Genomic DNA, 21450 nt, shown 5'->3' with positions numbered 1-21450 from the left:
TTTATCACGTTGTGATAGATGGAAGACATTCATCGAGCGTGTTGGATGTACGGTCTTTCCGAGATGCAAACATAGACTCCGATCACCACCTTGTTGCAGCAAAGGTGCGTACCAGATTAAACGTAGCAAATAAGGTACATACGAACAGACATAACACGGAAGTTGGACATCGGTAAGCTGAAAACACAACATATAACAACAGCATATTTCCCTCAACTGGCCCAATTGCTTAATGAAAGCAATCCTCGTCCCGATAACATATCAGTACTATGGCAAAATATTGCCCACTCCAAGAAAACAACGGCAAAATCCATACTAGGATACCAGAGACGACCTCCACCAAGGAATCCATGGTATGACCACGAGTGTCGTGTTGCTACCGAAGAGAAAAATGCGGCATATAGAGCTACTCTACAATCAGTAGCAACGCGTAGCGCACGAGAGCGGTATCGGGAGAGAAGGAAAGAGGAGAAACGCCGTTTCCACAGGAAAAAGAGAGAAATGGCAAATCGGAATTCGAGATGTACAGTTGCCAGAATGAAGTCCGAAAGTTCTACCGAAGAGTGAAACATCAAACTGATGAATTTGGTACAGGCACTTCCTCCTGTAGAGACCAGCAATGTAATTTGGTAACTGATACAGATAGTGGGCTCGGGATATGGAAAGAGCATTTTTCCAAACTGTTGGTATCCAATAGTAGCGAAATCGACGAATATACCACAGATCCAATCCCAGAAGATTGCATTGAACGTATACCACCCAGCAAAGATGAGGTAAAGCAATAAATCGGCTAAAGAATAATAAGGCAGCAGGAGCCGATGACTTACCAGCCGAGCTATTCAAACCCGGAGGCGACATGCTGATAAAGTGCATCAGCTAGTTAGAACCATCTGGCAGGAAGAACGCGTACCCTACGATTGGAACCTGAGTATCGTGTGCCCCGTCCACAAGAAAGGAGATAAGACTGTATGCTCTAACTATAGGAGCATAAGACTTCTCCCTATTGATATTATGCGAACTACTAAAGCCTATGGACAATGAAATAATTGGACCATACCAATGCGGCTTTAGACCTGGCAAGTCCACCATTGACCCGATATTTACCCTGCGGTAAATCCTAGATAGGACCCAAGAGATGCATATTGACATCTACCACTTTTTGTCGATTAGAAGCCTAAGCATTCGACAGCCCCTAAGCCCGAAGGTATTCCAAGTCATGTCTGAATTTGGTATTCCCTCAAAGCTCATTGGGCTTTGTAAGATGACTTTAACTGATACAACACAGAAAAGACAAATTCATTCAATTTATGAATGTTCAGATTTTTACATTGTATGAACGTAATTCATAAAGCAATAAATACCGGTTTCTTTTTTTAATGAAACATAAACATGGGATATATGTCTATTCTCTTTTGCAAAATATGAACCAATTCATTCATTTCAAAATAATCTTCTTTAAAGCAAGAAAAAGTTAGGCCATGTTTATATTATGGCCTTTTGCAGGGTTAACCTTCAATATGAGGATTTATTTGAAATATAAGCAATGGAATAGACATTTGAAACCCAGTGGGTTTGTTAAATCCGGTTATATATAAACGTACTATTACTTATATCCAAAAACTCTGTTTATATTTTTTATAAATTTATATTTTCTATACAAATTTTGTTTATTATTTTATTTTGAAATTATTTTTTTTATTATATTTTGAAATTAATTTTTTATTTAATTTTGTTATTATTGTTCTATAAACGTTTCTCTTCTAATTGATTTTTCCTAATGAATTATGTAATCTTGTAAATCAGAACAATGTGAAGCATATGTACATACATATTAGGACTGTCTGGTTACGCTAAAACTTGTAACAATTTGTACAAATTGTTGCTGGAAGTTGTCTGTTAACACAAAGAGACAGCAAAAGAGAGCGAATCGAGAGAGTCATTTTGACAGTTCTTTTAGTGAGACTTTGCAAATTCTTGCTGGACAAATTTCTTCTAGCAAGCACTTGCAAACTCTTCTTCTTCTTCCTGAAAACAACCAGCTGTTATTAATTGTTCGGAAATAGCAAGCCTAATTGTATTGTTTTTTTGGGTCATTTTCTTTTTTATTTTAAATGAAATACTAAATTTTTGCTTCCTTTATTGGCGGACAAATTGTTCTGTTTTGGCAAGCCAGCTGATTGCTTGCTGGTTTCTGCTGGGAAGGTATCTGTAGTGCGATTCTCTAACACATTTTTTGAGTTACCGACAAAAATCTGTAGAATTAAAACGCAAAATTATGAATGAAAAGTTCAAATAAAAGTTGACAACACTCTTGCTATCGGTACAACTTTACGACTGCTTTTTATTCAACATCGGTAATTACCGAAATTATAAGCATTTTAATTTTACCGACAACTGTCGGTAACTCAAAAAATGAGTTAGAGAATCGCACTACTGTTTACTTTTTACAATTTTCTTGCAAAAGAGAATAAAAACTCCTTACTCTCTGAGAAAGTTCTTGCTGGACAATTCTTGCTGGGAAAGTAACCAGACAGACCTATTGAGTGTCATCAGTCAGCACTATCTTGAGTTATTAGAGCTCTGTTCCTTTACGTGCAAGAATCTTCAAGTTTTACCACTTTTTACTCGAAAAGCGTTCCTTTACTTCAGACACCATACATTTCATGGGGGGCAGTTTACAACTTTTACTACTTTTGCCGGATTTACCATTTTCAAAAGTAAAGGAACAGACTATAGATGTTCCTTTACGTGCAAGAATCTTCAAGTTTTACCACGTTTTACTCGAAAAGCGTTCCTTTACTTCAGACACCATACAACTTATATGGGGGCAGTTTACAACTTTTGCTATTTTTGCCGCGGCAAAACCGCGGTTTTACCATTCTCAGTAGTAAAGGAACAGACCATATATTAAAGAAATTCAAAAATTGTGTATGCGAAATAATGCTATTGATATAGTGAGTGTTTTCCGACAACAATCGAAATCTATACGTGTGGTTTGTTAGTGTGGTAGTGGTGGTTGTTTAGGTTGTTGTGCTTTGTTGACACGGAGTCAATGTGCGTGTAGATACGATGGAGGGGAGAAAGCAAAACCACAAAATCTTTTTGGCAAAGCACAAAAACCGGGTTTTGCCAGAAAAACAAATAATGGTGAATGTAGGGGAAACTAGAAAATTTATTTTTGTATTTTAGAAGAATACAAAAAGTTGTCAATTCACTTTAACTGCTATGCCTAAATACGACCGTATTCCCAGGGCGTGTGTGGTGAAAAAAGTAGAACACATGTATTCTTATGAGAACTACCGAAATACGTCGAGCATATACTTTTTGTAAGTTGAACATTTTCAACTTTGACAGAACGTACGATATGTTATTGTATGTATGTTGTATTTTGAAAACAAACGCCCAACAAAACATGAAATACAATTTTTGCAAATGGGATTAAATGGGATTTCGGATTCAACGTATTTGGGTAATACGGACGCTCAGAGAGCGTTGTTGTGGTAGGTAGGTGAATATTTTTTGTACGTCACGACTTAAATTAGGTATAGCTGTAAAAGAAGTGCGTTTAAATTATGGACAAAAAAATTATGAACGGAATTATTAAAAAATTCATACTTTTGTTTTTTTTTTCTGTGTATACAAACATCCATATGTTACTTGCTAATGCCGATGACATTGACATCATGGGTCGATCGGTAAAGGAAGTAAATGATACCTTTGCAAAAGACGAAAGGGAATCTGCTAAAGTGGATCTATGACCAATCTGCGTTGACGGTGAATATCGACATCGTATGAACCACGAGCTGTATCTGCTATACAACGACATCAATATAGACCCAGGAAACGAAATGTCGGATGTCCGACACATCTGAACAATTTCGGAAGCAAAATCGTTCAGATTGCGATTTTTCGTAGGTGAATTCGTTCAGATTTCATTCCGATTTCGGAGAGAATGTTGGAAGTAAATTTCCCTTCGAATATCTCACTGTTTTTCTTCCGATTTCGGTACGTATTCGGAGCGAAATGTCAGAAACAAATTTCCCTTCTCACAACAACCACCTTTTGTATGTATCTAACAACGTGTCGGACATCCGACATTTGGTTTGCTGGGTTGGTTTCATTTTAGTTTGTTGTCGAAAAACAAAGTGATGGGTTATAAAATTCGCATATACAATTTTTAAATATAAATGCAACATACAATAATTCAAGCTAGTGCTGATAGATTCAACATATTCGTACACACAGTTTACATTGTTCTACTATATCTACAAAATTATAACAACTGTGAAAATCGAACATTTATGGCGTTTATTTAATTGGGATAGCTGTTACAATTTTGATTTTTCAAAATAGTCTGGCTTAATCCCTTTTGTTGTTTTAATATTTAAAACAACAAGTTTATTAGTGGAGAAGGTTTGGCATTGTTCGCCAAGGGGTAAGGCAAGGAAGACTAGTTTCGATCCACGCCACTGGATCTCATCAGTTCCCTTTGTTTCTTGTTTGTGGATATTCTCCACCGAAGTTATTTTTCAATAACTTCTTCAACAAGAAACTTTTTATACCCAAACATCAATCGTCAGCTCGAAGTATAAACGTAAACAAAGAAAAACATTCAATGAGAGGTTTTTCTTTGGTAACCTAACACAACTCCGACGAAAGTGTTTACGAAACAAAGCAAACCTTCTTCCACTCGTATGAAAATCATTAGAAACATTTGAAATTATAATCATCCTCCTTCCATCCTAAAAAAACATATGGAAAACTTGATCAATAAAAAGAGGCGTCAGAGAAAATTGTTGCCTTCGATTTTCATACGACATTATTCCAAAATCGTTCAGAAATCTTTACGAAGTTTCGGAAGGTACCTCCGATTTTCATACGTTATTATTCCGAAATCGTTCAGAAATCTGTCCGAAAATTCGGAAGAAAAAAAATTCGCATTCCGAATTTCCCAAGGATTTTGTCCATATTTAGATTAGGCGGCAATTGTCGCTTTGTCGGTGAGAGAGGGTGTTGAGAGGCAAAGGCAAGGAAAATTGTCTTATATAAATATGGACTTTCTTCCAATTCAGTTCCGAAATCGATCCGACTTCCCTCCGACATTTCATTCCGAAATTATGTGAACCACTTCATACAACTTTCGTTAAGATATCGTAACGATTTCGGATCCGACATCTGTAGTGGGATTCTGTAACTCATTTTTTGCTGTTACCGACAAAAATCGGTGAAATTAAATCGCAAAATTATGACTAAAACATAAAGAAAAGTTGGCATCACTGTTTGTGTCGGTAGAGGCTAGCGACTACTTTTTATGCATCGTTAAGTCTGTGTTTAGACACACAAAGTTTGGGAGTTTTTGGGAGAGAGCGGAGAGGAAATAGCTCCTCAATACTCTTTCCTACCCCCTATTGCCTAAAAACTGAATTTACTTTCCCGTGTGTCTAAACACGGACTAAGGTTATGTCATTTTGGTTATGTAGTATGGCTCCAAAGCGTTTGTTTTCCGTTATATATCTGCTTATAGTGATTTCAAAAGCTTGTCAAAAAAGCTCATATAGAAAAAATGTAACATGACTTTGTGCTCATCACTCATCAAACTATGATACAGGGATACGAGGTTGTAAGCCTAATATACGCTTTCATACGGCCAAAATGTGCCTCACCTAAGTAATGGTTTTAGACCCCAAGTATGTTTAGACGAAATCCGTATCAGACAATTTGGTGTCGACTTAGCAATGTCCTTCCGTCTGTCTGGCTGGAGCGTACGATAACTCTTGAACAGATCAGTCTATGCAGTCATAATTTTGGCCTTCATAATATTTTGTCTAAGATGCGACATGTCGGTCCACTCCTTCGGGTACCTCCCCCACGAAAGCTCAAAAATTTTCGCTAAAATGGTGCGCACGATAACTCTCAAAGACAGTCAGGAAGTTGGTCCACACTTTGCACATCGTAATATTTCTGCAAATCTTATATAAATTTCGAATATGGACTATTTCGGTCCACTTCTTAGTCTAGCTCCCAACAGTCTGTTCGAAGATCCTTTGGAAATATATACCGAAATGCGATCCTGTTTACAACAATATTATGTTTTTTTCGTGGTTAAGTCCATGCTTCCTGACATAGTGGTTCAAAACCTTTGAAATGTCTGAAGGGCTTGCCATCTATCGAAAAGAAATGACTTACAAAATAAGACCGATTCAGTTCAAAGTTTGGCTTTCATACTATTTTGTCCAAACTTAGTTTAAGTTCGAAGATGGGTTATATCGGTCCACTCCTTCCGGTACCTCCCCCACAAAAGTTCGGAAAATTTGTGAGGTCCACTCCTTCGGGTGCCTCCTACACAAAATTTCGGAAAAGTTCAGTTTAGGACCTGCTCTCGAATCGTTTCATCAGGGGCAAGTCATACTTCCTGAGAAAATACCCTGAAAGTTTGAAAAAACCGCTATAACACCGTGTGTAGTGGTTGGAGCGCAAGATAACTCTCCAACGGATCTTCCGATTTGGTCCAAAATGGAGCCTTCGTAATATTTTGTGCAAACTTGGTTTAAATTAGAAGATAAGCCATATCGGTCCACTTCTTCAGGTACCTCCCCCACAAAAGTTCAAAAATGTTCCGAAAAATTGTGCGCACGATAACTCTTGATGGGAGTGACCGATTAGGTCCATACTTTACACATCCTAATATATCTACCAGATATGGATCAGGTTCGAATATGGACTATATTTGTCCACTCCTTCGGGTACCTCCCACACAAAATTTTGGATGAATTCACTTTAAGAGCTGCTCTCGAATCACTTTGATTTTTGTTGAAGGAACTTGTGTTCGCTGCCTCAATTACGGCAGTATGAGTTTTTTCAGGGGCAAGTCCACACTTCTTGATAAAACAGCCCGAAAGTTGCAAAAAAACCCTACGGCACCATAGTGGCTGTTGTGGCTGGAGAGCTCGAACCGAATACTGCGTTCGTCCACACTTTGGATATTGTAATACTTCTTCGAATATTAGATGGAATTCGAAGGTGGTGCTTACAGGTCCACTCCTTCCAGTCCCTCCCCCACAAAATTTCGAAAATATTCGCTAAAATGGTACGCGCCATTTCTCATAGGCGTAGCAACCGATTTGGTCCAAACTTTGGAACTCTAAATATTGTCGAAATTTAGTTTATGTTCCAATTTGGGCCCTATCTGTCTATTCCAACATTTTTGTATGGTTCGAGGATCCTTTGGACATTTTACCGAAGGTTTTCCTAGTGGCCCTGTTTACATCGATATTATGTTTTTCTTTGGCTAGTGTGATAAAAAGCCCTATCTATCGATATCCCCGCAAATTTTTGAGATTTAGTCCTATTCATACTTTTGTCGGTTTATACGCCCAACATTTTGAAAAATTTTCAATCCACACAGGCTGAGGAAATATCTCTGTCGGCTAAGCCGACTGAAACTTTTTTACTTATTTTATACCTAATAGCTTATAAAATATGTAGGTATGGAATTAATAATGAGCTTATTCATTTCTGAGCGGTGTACGAATATGAGCTTTGCATTCGGTATATTTTAAACTGTAACTGTTAACACACTCTTAAATCAAACCCGTTCGTAGGTATTTATATGGTTACGAAGTTTTTCGGCAAATCACACACACGCGACCCGAACGCAAAGTAAGAGAGCAAATGTTTTGATTTTTTTTTACTTCAGTCTTGTACTGAATGTCATGCAAGCAGGTTGATGCCGCTTTATTTGTTTTTTTTGGGTACACTGAAAAGATTTTGCAGTTGTACAGCAAATATGTGGAGGGAAGAATTTGAAAATGATTTTTTGTTTTGTATTAATAATTTTAATGACGCAGAATGCCTCGTCTGCAATGCAACAATAAAAAATGTATATAAACAAAGGAGAGGATTCGAAATGCGGTTATGTATCTGTTTGCTTTGATGAAAGCACTGATATAAGGGACACAAGTCAAATGCTAATTTATATTAGAACCGTAGACAATTTGTTCAATGCATTTGAAGAAATTTTAAAGTTGAAATCGCTATCATTAATTAACTCTTAGCAATCGCAGTTTTAATAAAAGAAACTGAAGTGGATACTTTTGACTGTGATTCACTGTATATTATTTTTAATTTTAGTCATACAAAGCGAACGCGCCAACAATATATTTTTTCTATTTGAAAATTTTGCCTTTTTAGGCGAAGATCATTTTTAGTATTATTTTTTTTTATGATCTATAATGCAAATGAAAAAGGAAAGCCGACGATTCGAACCCACACACCCACCACTATGTTTGGCTCTGAACGCTAACACGCCGTGACAACTTTTTTCCTGTGTTTTTCATTTCATACTCAATATGAAAATCATCACCCTGTTCTGTTCTGTCAGTGTAATTTTACCCACACATAAACAATTTAAGCGCTCGCTCTTCTTGGTCGGCTATGTCTTAAATACATCATCTCATGATATCTATAAGGTAGAAATATGGTTTTATGTTTCAACATTTAAATAAGAAAATTGAAATATTTATGTACCATAAATACAAATTCAATATAAACAACGTGTTTTGATAACCTTTCTCGAAGTAACTTCCCATTGTAACACATACCGTTGATTCTAAAGGAGACACATCCTTCTATAAAATATCTATGATTTACTTCGTCAAGGTCTATTTTAATTAATCTATCCCAATAAATCATATGAAAGAACGGCCGAATGTCTGCCATGAGAGTTCCCATAAGAGAATGCTATTCCAAATGTGTAATCCATTAGTTAATGAGCAGTCGGCTCGGCTTATAGACACTTTAAATACCAAATACGACCGCAAACAGACTAAAAAAACTCCAACACTACCTAAACAAAAACAACAACGGAGGCATGCAGACATACACCCTACATTGTTTCTCAGCTTATTTGCATGAAAAACAATAGGGAAAACTCATTAAAGAAAAATAAAACAAGAAGTTATAGAAGAAAACCAAACAACAACAACACCTCACCAGGAATAACACAACAACGAAAAGAAACTAGCATGCACAACTTATAACTTATATATGGACACAAATGCAAGGCTCTGCAGGGAAACCCCCCATTCCAGTTAATACAATAACAACAACTACAGTCACAAGTAAAAAAATTGAGAGAATGTGCAGTGAAAATTACACCATTTTATTTTTCCAGACGATATAAAATTAGTTAGATTCCAAACCAATGAGACAGAAAGAGATGAAGAGATAGTTAAAAACAAATGGTAGGTGGAGTTGAGAAAAAGATTAACAAAACCAACACAACACCCATACCAAGAAACGATTCACACACAAACTGATTTTTCCCAATCAACCAATTGCAATGAATTTCGAATTAGGTGTTATTTGTTGTTTCACTCCCTCCCATGGAAAATTAACGTGAGCAGGGGAACACATCTATGTTTTTGAGAGTGGTTGACGGTTTGGTGGGGGAAAAAAGTGATGGTTGTGGCGTAAATATTTCTTCGGCATGTTATTAGACAGTTGCTTGTTTAAATACGGCGAATGCGCACGTCTCTCTAGAACGGACGGATTCTGTTGGACTTAATTAGTGAATTGTGTGAACTAAAAAAAAAGAAATATGAAAACTTTATGCACAACAGAAATATTTCAATTTAAATACTGAAAACATCGGCGTAATAAAACACATACGGTTTAACGAAAAAGAGAAGAAAATTCAATCAATAAAGAAGTGAAATATTTTTTTTTTCGGATTTAAAAGAAAATATTGGAATAAAATTGATAACAACAAACACATGTCTATAGATAATTGTGTACGTAATTATCCAATACACACAAAAACATACACACGCTCACGCCCGAATGTGCGCTATATTTACGGCCCAGACATTTTCGCATTCTTTAATTTCCGCAACATTTAAATGTTGAAAAAAAAAAAACAACAACAAATGTGCTGTCCAAATTGTGAATCGTTGAAAAAAATCTAAAAAATTCACGTGAGAATTTTAATTACATGTTTAGTGAATATTTCAAGAAATTCTGAAATTCTTTTTACTTTTCTCAATGAAAAAAAGTGATTCATTATTAGCTTAAAGTATTTGTTTGCAAATACAGAATACAACAGCAATAGCAACAACAATATTTCTTTTTGAAGCGACATTCTTCTATTCGAGCAACATAATTGTGGGATTAGCTGTTTTTTTATTCGTATGGTAACAACAACAACGGTACGTTTTATTTGTAATACAAAATATTTATGTTATTATTTTGGAATTTTAAACGAATAGACAAATCGATTAATTTGTAATTAAAAGTGTTTACATTTATTGTTGATATTAAATCACCAGTTAGGAATTAATCTCAACACAAATCTGGAGAGGGCTTATTGGACGAAATTTGACTTTCTACAAATGGTAATTTAATGTTGACCATCATGCTGGGACGTCATTAACAACGCCAATGTGGACTATAGATCAAGCGTTTTCAGATATCTTTTTCAACAGTAGACAATTTTACATCTTCTAGGGAGAGAAGTCTCCCTAGTCCCTTATGGGATGTTTGTGGAACAATTATTATTATTATATCTTATATCTTCTTCTTTTCAGATTAACTTATAATATGGAAGAAACAACTGACTTAACCCTACCTTCATTCCTTCACGGAATGTCTGAACTATTTTGACCTTGTTAAGATGCTTTTTTAAATGTAAATGCATCGCGTCGCTCCAATTTTTTATTGTTTTATACGGGGACGTAGCCAACAATGCATCTCGAGGCCATTTCGGGGCCAATGGCCAAAATGTGAATTTTTTCAAGTAAAATATACAAAAATGTCAACAAATATCAATTTCGGGGTGGTTCAATGAACAGGGATTTAAATTTGCCTCCTCTATTAAATGTCAACTAAATAATTCATTAAATCTAAGTAGATCAATAACAGGTTATCCGTCGGTTAGGACATTAAGGTGGTTTATGGCATGCAGAGCGTTTCTATAAAAAAAATTGAGCAATGCTTTGAAAAAAACCTACCATGAGTACATTGGTATACAGAAAAGTCATTCAGTGTCCATCAGTTTATGAAAACAGTGCAGAAATTATCATAAAATTACGTCGCACAGTGGTTCAAAATTGTTTTTCCTGGTCAAAACCTACGGACAGATCGAATGTATTTAAGGTCTCTTCAGAATTTTGTGGCCCTTTTTGGCCCTTGCCTACAAAAATCTGGATTAGGAATTAACTGCACTAAGACACAAATGTTGAACTTTATTGGGGGAGGTACCCTTAGGGAGGACCGAAGACCCAATGTTGGACCAAATCGGTTGAACAGTTCGAGAGTTATTTTGCTCTCCGACCGCCACATATAGTGACATAGGGTTTTTTACCTTTCGGGCTGTTTGCCCCTGAAAAAGTGAAAGTGATTCGAGAGCAGGTCTTAAAGTGAATTTATCCGAAATTTTGTGTGAGAGGTACCAGAAGGAGTAGAACCTGATCTATATCTGGTAGATATATTAGGATGTGCAAAGTATGGTTTACATCGGTCACTCCCTTCAAGAGTTATCGTGCGCACAGTGTTTCCGAACATTTTTGAACTTTTGTGGGGGAGGCACCTGAAGGAGTTGACCGATATGGCTTATCTTCGAATTTAAACTAAGTTTGGACAAAATATTACGAAGGCCAAGTTTTGGACCGAATCGGCAGATCCCTTCGAGAGTTATCTTGCGCTCCAACCATTACACACGGTGTCATATGGGCTTTTTGCATCTTTCAGGCTATTTTCTCAGGAAGTATGGACTTGCCCGTGATAAAATTTGTACCGTCGTATGCGGGGAAGTGATTACATGGAGTTGCAACAAAAATCAAAGCGATTCGAGAGCAGTTCCTAATCTGAACTTATCCGAAATTTTGTGTGGAAGGTACCCGAAGGAACCTCATCTAAGTCTGGTAGAATTTTCACGATGTGGAAAGTATGGATCAAATCGGTTACTTCCTTCAAGAGTTATCGTGAGCACAAATGTTCCGAACATTTTCGAACTTTTGTGGAGGAGGTACCGGAAGGAGTGGACCGATATAGCCCATATTCGAACTTAAAATAAGTTTGGGCAAAATATTACGAAAGCAAAATTTTGGACCGAATCGGTTGATCCATTCGAGAGTTATCGTGCGCTGCAGCCTGCCAGACAGAAAGACAGGCGGACGGACATTGCTAAATCGACTACAAATTGTCTGAAACACATTTCGTCCAAACATACTTGGGGTCTAAAACCATTATTTTGATGAGACACATTTTGCCCGTATGAAAGTGTATATACCCTCGTTAGCATAAATGCTGATGGTGTAAAAACATACATGTTTACCCATGTAATTTAAAAAGAAATTAAAAAAAATGTTAAACGGGTTGAAAGAGGACACTCTCTGGCATCATTCTGTGATAAAGAAACTTTATTCCAATATCTGTTATAGTTTCAGAGAACTAGCTACTTTTTCCAGAAATTTGGAAAAATTACGCATTTTCCAAAATTTCGAAATAATTGTCGTCTTTAGAAGCACACCACGTCCACAACTTCCAACTTCCACAGCTTCCAATACGTTAACCCAATTTTTGGTTTCCTTAGTTTCAATGGGTTTACTATCGAATCCCATATATGTAAATTGACAATCGGTGGCGCCAAAAAATTGGGGGTTTTGCCAGAAAAATCTGAACCACCGTGCGTCGTTTTGACATTTTGATATCTTCAATATATCCTCATTATACTCTACACGACTAAGTTTAAGTTCGAAAATGGACCATATCGGTCCACTCCCTCAGGTACGTTCAAAAGTTAAAAACATTTCACAAAAATAAGGCGCACGATAACAACCGATTTGGTCCATACTTACACATCGTAATATTTCTACTAGACTCCTTCGGGTAACCCCCACACAAAATTTCAAAAAGGGCAGTTTAAGATCTGCTATCGAATCGTTTTGATTTTTTGCAACAGGTTGCTATGGGGCCCCCTTTTGCGAAGGTACAATTTTTTTTCAGCGGCAAGTCCATACTTCCTTGGCAAATTGGCGGAAAGCTGTAAAAATCCTATACGTAATATTTTGTCCAAACTTAGCATGAGTTCGAAAATACGCCATGTCGGTCTTCCTCCCTCACAAAAGTTCAACATTTCTCTGTAAGTGAAGTGTAAGGTCTGTCTGTTCGAGTTACCCTTGGGATTTTTTACCGAAGGTATTCCTTGTTATCCTATTTACAGCGATATTATATTTTTGGTGGGCAAGTCAATGCTTCCGCATATGACGCCCCAAAAGCTGTAAATTAAACGGTGTGCGCGATATCTATTGAAAAGTACACAGAAAAAAAATCCGGCGATAAAAAAAAATGATCATATTGACGAAATTCAATAAAATTATTTGATTGCAAAGTAAAAATACAACTGATAAAATATTTCACATATTGACTAAAATATTTATTGATTTTTTTATATTGAACTGATAAAATGGAATATGTGTAATATTTTAATAAATATTTTTGTCAATATGTGAAATATTTTATCAGTTGTATTTTTTACTTTGTGATCAAACAATTTTATCGAATTTTGTCAATATGACAATTTTTTTATTGCCGGAAAATCGATAAATTTTTGATTGAATCTTTGAATTTTTTTATCAAATGGCTAAATTTTTTTTCTGTGTATGACTCCTAAAATTAGAATTTCCATCAAAATAACTCGATATAAATGCAAGAATTAGAGGCGACTAACATTGTTTGTTTTTTATGGTGGTTCGGATGTAGATAACATCACTTCCTAAGTCCGCGTGTCACGATCGTGACACTGAACAACAACAAGCACATAAACAACTAAGCACTTTTGTGATGACAAGCGTCCATCTCTAGTCCAAGTCCATTTCACTTTTATGTATTTATACCCCTTTATCAGATTCTTTTTGTCTTTTTCAAATGTGACTGTCGGCATGCGTCGGCATAAACGAGTAATATGTACATAGGTACCATGGCGGAATAAGAAGGTGTTACATCGATAACAATAATCGGTTCATTTACCACACCAAACGTCAAAATAACGCATTACTGTGAATTGCTCGTTTACCTTTTGTATGTAATTTTATTCACAATAATGCATTTTGAAAGCTAATGTGATAATCAGCTGCTTTTGTCGTTGTACCTGTATTATTGTGCCATGGTGTGTACATACATATGTGTTCTATTGTGTACAGCGTGTTACTTATAATCATTTACACATCCCATGTCCTTCTCGAGAAAAAATTACACATATAGGACGACTCATTGTCTAAAACTCCGTTTGGTATTAATTTAATGCAACCTTGTTTAACTGAAAGTGCTTTGCGGGGAAACAAGCTCTCTCTCTCTCTTTACTAAGGTTCGATAGACGCTGACATTTAAGTAGATGAAACTTGTTCGAATAATTTCTTAGACATTTCTTAAACTGCAAAATATTGCCGAATAAATAGAAACCGAATAGATTCAACAGACACAGATCCGTTGTTCGGAAAATTTGTGCGCACGACAACTTGAAGGGAGTAACCGATTTGGTCCATACCTTGCACATCCTGAAATGTGTACCAGACTTAGATAAGGTTTCAATATGGACTCAATAGGTCCACTCCTTCGGGTACCTCCCACACAAAATTTCGGAAAAGTTCAGTTTATGGCCATCTCTCGAATCACTTTGATTTTTGTTTTAGCAACTTGTATTAACTGTCCCCCATACGACGGTACAAGTTTCATCAGGGGCAAGCCCATACTTCCTGAGAAAATAGCCTGAAAGTAACACAAAACCCCTATGACACCGTGTGAGGTGGTTGGAGCGCAAGATAACTCTCGAACGGATCTGCCGATTGGGTCCAAAATTTGGCCTTAGTAATATTTTGTCCAAACATAGTTTGAGTTCGAAGATAAGCCATATCGGTCCACTTCTTCAGGTACCTCCCCCACAAAATTTTAAAAATGTTCGGAAAAATTGTTCGTACGGTAACTTTTGAAGGGAGTGGCCGCATTGGTCCATACTTTACACATCCTAATATATCTACCAGATATAGATCAGGTTCAAATATGGACTATATTTGTCCACTTCATCCAGTACCTCCCAAACAAAATTTCGTATAAGTTCACTTTAAGGCCTGCTATCGAATCACTTTGATTTTTGTTGAAGCAACTTGCATTCGCTGCCTCAATTACGATGGTAAACGTTTTTTCGGGAGCAAGTTCATAATTCTTGAGCAAACATCCCGAAGGGTGTAAAAACCCCCTATGGCACCATATGTAGTGGCTGGAGATCCACTTCCATAATGGTCAATGTAGATCCATTCCTTTTAGTATCTCCCCCGCAAAACTTTTGATATCTAATCCTAATGAACATTTTTGTCGGCTCAAATGCCCAAAATTTTTAAAAACCCCTAAATACATACATACGTTGTTTGGGAAAAAATGTTTCAATATACACAGGCTGAGGGTATATCTCTGTCGGCCAATCCGACTGATACATTTTTACTTGTTTCCTCATATAATTTTCTACAAGCTCTAAATTATACGGTAACCAACTGAAATGAAAAGATCCACTTTCAAAATGGACAATGAGGCCCATTCTTTCATTTACCCCCTCCGCAGGACTTTGAGCTTTATTACAAATCCATATTTTTGTCGGCAAGTTCGTACGTACAAAATTCTGAAAGCCCTTTCATAAAAATTTTTTTGTTAGAAAAAGAGTTTCAATTCACAGAGACAGAAATATCTGTTGACAAAGCCGATTGAAACTTTTTACTTTTTTAAGAATTCACTAAATATAGTTGCGTATACATCATGACAACAATGACCCGCACCGGAGATCAGCAGTAAAGCTTTAACTTTTTTTTTGCCGACTCATAGTGCCTTTCAAAGAAGAGCCATAAACGGTTTTAATAAACCCACTGGGTTTCAAATGTCAATTCTATTGCGTATACGTCAAAATAAGTCCTCATAAAGAAGGTTAACCCTCAAAAAGCTCTAATGCTAACTGTATTTTAGCATTGTTGAGGAGATTTAATATTCTATAAATACTTCAATACCTTTTGTTTATATCCCAACTCTTAGTTTGAACACATGACTTTCAAATTTGTATTCTGTATTTGTTTGCTACATTTACATGTTCACAACTCAATAAATAATTTATTTTTTTACTTCTACTGGTAATGCAAGATTTAGCTCATCTTATGATATGTATCTTATGATTTTTAGCTTATCTTGTGATTGCAATCCGACAACTATTGAACTACCAAATTATTGCTGACTGAGTTCATGTTAAATAATAACATTTAAAAAAAATGAATGAAGAACACCGATTGTCTGTCTGTGACTAAATTTCAAACACAAGAAAACGTCGATTCAATGATAGATGAGGAAATTTTGTCCCGTCTTAAAACAATGTAGTAATCAGAACCAAATAATTTTAAAACTAATATTTAATAATGCTCAAAACAATTGTGACAACATTTTGTTTCTATTTTAATTTCAGATTAATAAAACACAAATGCAAATGGAGGGAGAACAAATTGTGCAAAAACAATAGAAACAGAGAAATTAGAATGCAAATACAAACAACAACAACGACTTGTAATTACAATAACGGTGCGCGTTTTTGCGGCATTTCTTGATTCATGTGGAAGTGAATATCTCATCCCAACCTAAACATTATTGGATTCTACAAACAACTGATTTAATAGCAACAACAACAATTACAATTGTTTAAAACAAAAAATGAAATGCCAGCAAATGTTTAAGTGATAGTAACCCCGCGCTAGACTGGCAGGCAGGCAGGCTGGCAATTCATTGCAAAAAAGTGCATCAATTACTGTGAAATTACAAAAAAAAAAAAAACAACAAATGTACATCCAATACGTTGTGTATAATAAATATATGTATATGTGTGTGTGTTTTCTTTCCAATGATTAAAGTTAATTGAAATTGAAAATTAAAAAAGGAAACGCAAAGAGAAAAAATCAAACTAAAAAACAAGAAATTCAAGTGAAAAAACAACAACCAACCTACCAACCAACAGTTGTAGCAGCAGCAGCAGCAATCATATGTAAATGTAACAGACAATGGATGAGTTTATTTCTTAGAATTTAACAGCAAAGCGAAAAAAAGAAATAGAAGAAACACAACATCCAACAATTACCAGTGTAAAACAATAATCACAACAGCAACAACGAACTAACATTGCCGTGTTACAAACGAAAATACAATTAAATCGGTAATTACATGAGAGCAAAAGATAGTCGAGGAAATTAAAATTACACTGAGAAAGCTTTTGGCTTCTGGCAAAAAAGCAAAAGGCAACGAACAACAAGTCCCAGCAGCAGCTGCCAACAAAGAAACTTGTTTAGCCATCTGGCCAACCAACCAACGGTAGTGCAAAAGAAAAAAAAGAAGGAGACGCTTACTATTTTATCAACAAAGTAATTCAATAATAAATACATTGTGTGCTAGTCTTAACAGAAGACGAAGTAGTAGTAGAAGAAGAAGCTGCAGCAAGCAAGTGTTCTTTGTGTGTGTTTGGTGTTCAATTGTAAACGTGTTTTCTGATTTGAAATATCAGAATTTTAAGCCACGTTTAGAGAGCCTACCATGGCAGTATCCTGCCCTGAAGTAATGTACGGTGCTTATTATCCATATTTATATGGCCGTGCTGGACCAAGTCGCTCATTTTATCAATATGAAAGGGTAAGTGATGAATTGAAACACAAACAGATTTTAATAGCTAAAATACGATTTGAGTGGAGGAAAAGCCCTTAAAGGCAAATTGGTTATAAGATAAATAAATAAAATTTGCTCTTTGGCATAAGTCACAATTTTGGAAGTTATGTTCGCATTTGATGTAGGACATAGCGTACAACAATTGAAGGATTATGTCTGATGTTGGGTATTATAATTTTTTGTCAATTTAATTAATTTTGTTAAATGAAGCAGGCTACGGATACGTGTTCAAAATCGTCTTAAATGATCAAATCTTTAAACATTGATTATGGTATTTGGTCGGGGTTTAAGATTTCCAAAACCGTTCACAATCTTGTTGTTTAAAAAGAAACCTAAAAACATTGAAATGTAATGTAGACGGTCGGCTTTCGGCCGGTGATTGAAACTTCAATTCTTGGAAGATACAGAAACCGATTATGCTGTAAGAATTTTCTTCCTCCAATAATATCTTTCAATTTAGCAAGATGAGGAAAACTGCCGTTAATCTTTGTAAAGATACAAAAACGCGCTACGCGTACATCATTTTCTTTCGAATGTTTTAGGTGCTATGTCCATGCAGCTTCTTTTTGTTATATCACTTATGAATATCAGAGTAGTGATGTATTTTTATTTAGTTTCATTGTTCTTCCTTGCGTATACGTTCTGACAACAATCATACGCATATACCGAACGCAATACGTACGTTAACAGCCTGGGAAATCCATCATTCCTGAGATATGGGTCTTGACATTTTACAATTCTAACGTGTGCAATATGGGCATCGTTTTAAAGCTCATGGATAGTACTTTTATGCACGCGACCTATTTTTACACCTGTTTATTGGAGAATGTATTAAATTTCTGTTCAAAGCCGGCTACTTAGGAATCTTTAAATTTACAACAAAGTTTTGTTTGCATAGCCCACTTTTGTCATTGGCCATAGGAGAAAGTCTTAAATCCCCGGCCGAAGGCCAGCTACTTAAGAACGCTTTCAATTTAAAAGAGAGTTTTGATCGCGTAGCCCACTTTTGTCCCTGTCCAAAGGAGAAAGTCTTATATCCCCGGCCGAAGGCCAGCTACTTAAGAACGCTTTCAATTTAAGAGAGAGTTTTGATCGCGTAGCCCACTTTTGTCCCTGTCAATGGGAGAAAGTCTGAATTCAAAAGAGAGTTTTGATCGTGTAGCCCAATAATAACTTAATAAATTATTATTAGAAAATCTAATTACCATTATTAATTGTTGGCGGCATTGGAAAGTACTCTTCGTGAGCTTTAAAACGAGTCCCTTATTGCATAGGTTTTAAAAATAATGGTATAAAAGTAAAAAAGTCAACACCAATATCTCGGTAAGAACGGACTTCCCCACAGAAAGCTATATATCGTTGTGTTCAGTGTACAAAGGGCTATCTATGGTAAAAATTTCAACCCGATCCGAGAGGTCCCCATGAACAACCTAAAGGTGTTAGAAGTACGAAATCTCCCAAATGTCAAGAACCATATCTCGGGAAGTATGGAATTCCCCCGGCAACTATATATCATTGTATTCAGCGTCCCAAGGGCTAACTATGGTAAAAATTTCAACCCGATCCAAGAGGAGCCCATAAACAACCTAAAGGTGGAGTACGAAATCTCCCAAATGTCAAGACCCATATCTCAGGAAGTATGGACTTCCCCCCGGAAAATTATATATCGTTGTGTTCAGGGTCCCAAGGGCTACCTATGGTAAACATTTCAGCCCGATCCAAGAGGTGCCCATAAACAACCTATAGGTGTTAAAGTACGAAATTTCCGAAATGTCAAGACCCATATCTCGGGAAGTATGGACTTCAATCGGAAAATTATATATCGTTGGAATCAGGGTCCCAAGGACTAACTATGGTAAAAATTTAAGCCCGATCCGAGAGGTGCCCCTAAAGGACACTTGTTCCAGTAATATTTTCACGGAATTTAAGTTCCTAAAAAATCTTTATTATAATTAGCGAAAATCTGTGTGGATCCACATTTTTCAGGCAGGTTTTGTACCTTACTGAGGAGTTTTATTGACGCTAAATGTTTGTTCATGTTCTTGCCCGGGGAATGAACTTATGATATTTTATGTGCAAGGTGACTATAATAACCGCTGCAACACGCCACCTGCATAATCAAGGATCAAAGCTTAAAGGCTACATTGGAGAAGCCATTCTTGGGAGGAAAACTCAACTACTAAGAATGTTTCTGATATAAGTCCCTATCCACACTAGCGTTCTTAGATTTTACAACTCATCTAAAACAATTTCATGATATTACTCTACTATGGAACTCGATTTAGGGGCGCAAAATTTCATGATTCATTGCAATTGCTGTATTGTGTTCCGGGACTAATATGAGCTTGTTGATTTAAAGCAGCCCTTGCAAATCTCAAGTAAAAAGTTCACTTGGATATTTTCCTAATACCCACAAAAAAGTCTAACAGTAAAGAATTTCAGGTTTTGTTATAATGAAGTTTCCGTTGGGTGATCGAATGACATTTATACACACCGCTTTGCTTTAACAAACGTCCAAGGCATTAAATGTGCTATATGTGGTTGTCCAAGCCTACCTGTAAAACCTTACGTAATAAAAATATTTGAATACGAAGACATTGGGCGTATACGTTCTAACAATAATAATGCGCATCATTGTCTATTAAAGGTTACTTATAGAGCTCGAAAAAATCATTTTTCATGCATTTTTTAAAAGAAATCTACCAAACTTTTTTTTTTAGAGGATTTTGTTTCTATCTGAAAGGTCACACCCTGAGCTACTTTCGGAATTTTTGATATTGAAAAATATTGCACAGTGTTCTGACAAATGACAGACTACGAAATACTGTTTTTAATAAAACAATTTGCGTTGCCCACTATTGCTCGAAAACGAATAAACCGATCAGCAATTGTTTTTTGCAATCATTAAGAACTTAATAATCTAATAATTCCGAAACGGAATTAAAAAATATCCATTAAAAATGAGAACTGTCAAAGCCAAAATTTTGATTTTAATTAAAAAGATGGATAGCTTTTTGCCATAAATCAATCAAAAAGTTTTTTTAAAGTCTCTTAAGTCGAGCTTAAAGTCGAGCTTTTTATGTGTATAATAATCTCACAAAAGCTGATCATCTGCTTTTGAGCTACAGTGGGCACCGCTTTAAAAAATTCAATTTCAAGAAAACATTTTACAAAAATCAAATATCAGCTACGTTGAGTCCGCATGCATTAGGTAGTCGAATCACCTTGTCAATGAATGAAATCAAATTCAGTTATAATCGTACAACAATAACACGTACCTCTTGACATATAGAATCATTCAATGCAGTAAAATTTCCGCTATAATGCTACAAAAGTTCAACAACTAATAGCTAACCTCGAAAAATTTGCTCTATATGGAACGTTTCAGATAAGCCGTCATTGCGTATACATTCTTACAAAAACAATACGCACCTGAGTCTGAGATGTACTGAATCGGCACTAGATATCATTCAATGATATGATAAAACAGTTATATTTTTTTGATTTCTCTATCAATTTTTGACTTGGTTATGCCGAAATGATTCTCGTTTGTCTAGGCTACGGCATTTGATTTCAGAGTATCACCCTTCAGAGAATAAAACGACACTCTACAACAACGTTTCTTATGATAAATTTAGTATACAAATGGTTGTAAAACAATAATAGTTGCCTGTGGACATATAGAACCATAAGATGGAGTATAATTTTGCCCTATAA

The 21450-nt window shown here is 35.9% G+C and overlaps 1 protein-coding gene across 1 annotated transcript in view; it reads left to right on the top strand.

The window, feature by feature from the left end:
- Positions 1-9496: 9496 nt before the first annotated feature.
- The window catches only part of vg (transcription factor vestigial), a 71887-nt gene continuing 59933 nt past the window's right edge, over positions 9497-21450 (top strand). The window contains exons 1-3 of the mRNA XM_073955251.1: positions 9497-9791; positions 10093-10205; positions 16493-17700. Of these exons, the coding sequence (XP_073811352.1) occupies positions 17605-17700 (96 nt within the window). The 5' untranslated portion in view covers positions 9497-9791; positions 10093-10205; positions 16493-17604. The remainder of the gene's footprint in view (positions 9792-10092; positions 10206-16492; positions 17701-21450) is intronic.

This window comes from Musca autumnalis, unplaced genomic scaffold (assembly GCF_047663935.1).
Source record: "Musca autumnalis isolate F117 unplaced genomic scaffold, ASM4766393v1 scaffold_5, whole genome shotgun sequence".
NCBI classification, from domain to species: domain Eukaryota; kingdom Metazoa; phylum Arthropoda; class Insecta; order Diptera; family Muscidae; genus Musca; species Musca autumnalis.
Note: the sequence above shows the minus strand (reverse complement) of the source record. Positions and strands in the feature narration are given on the sequence as shown.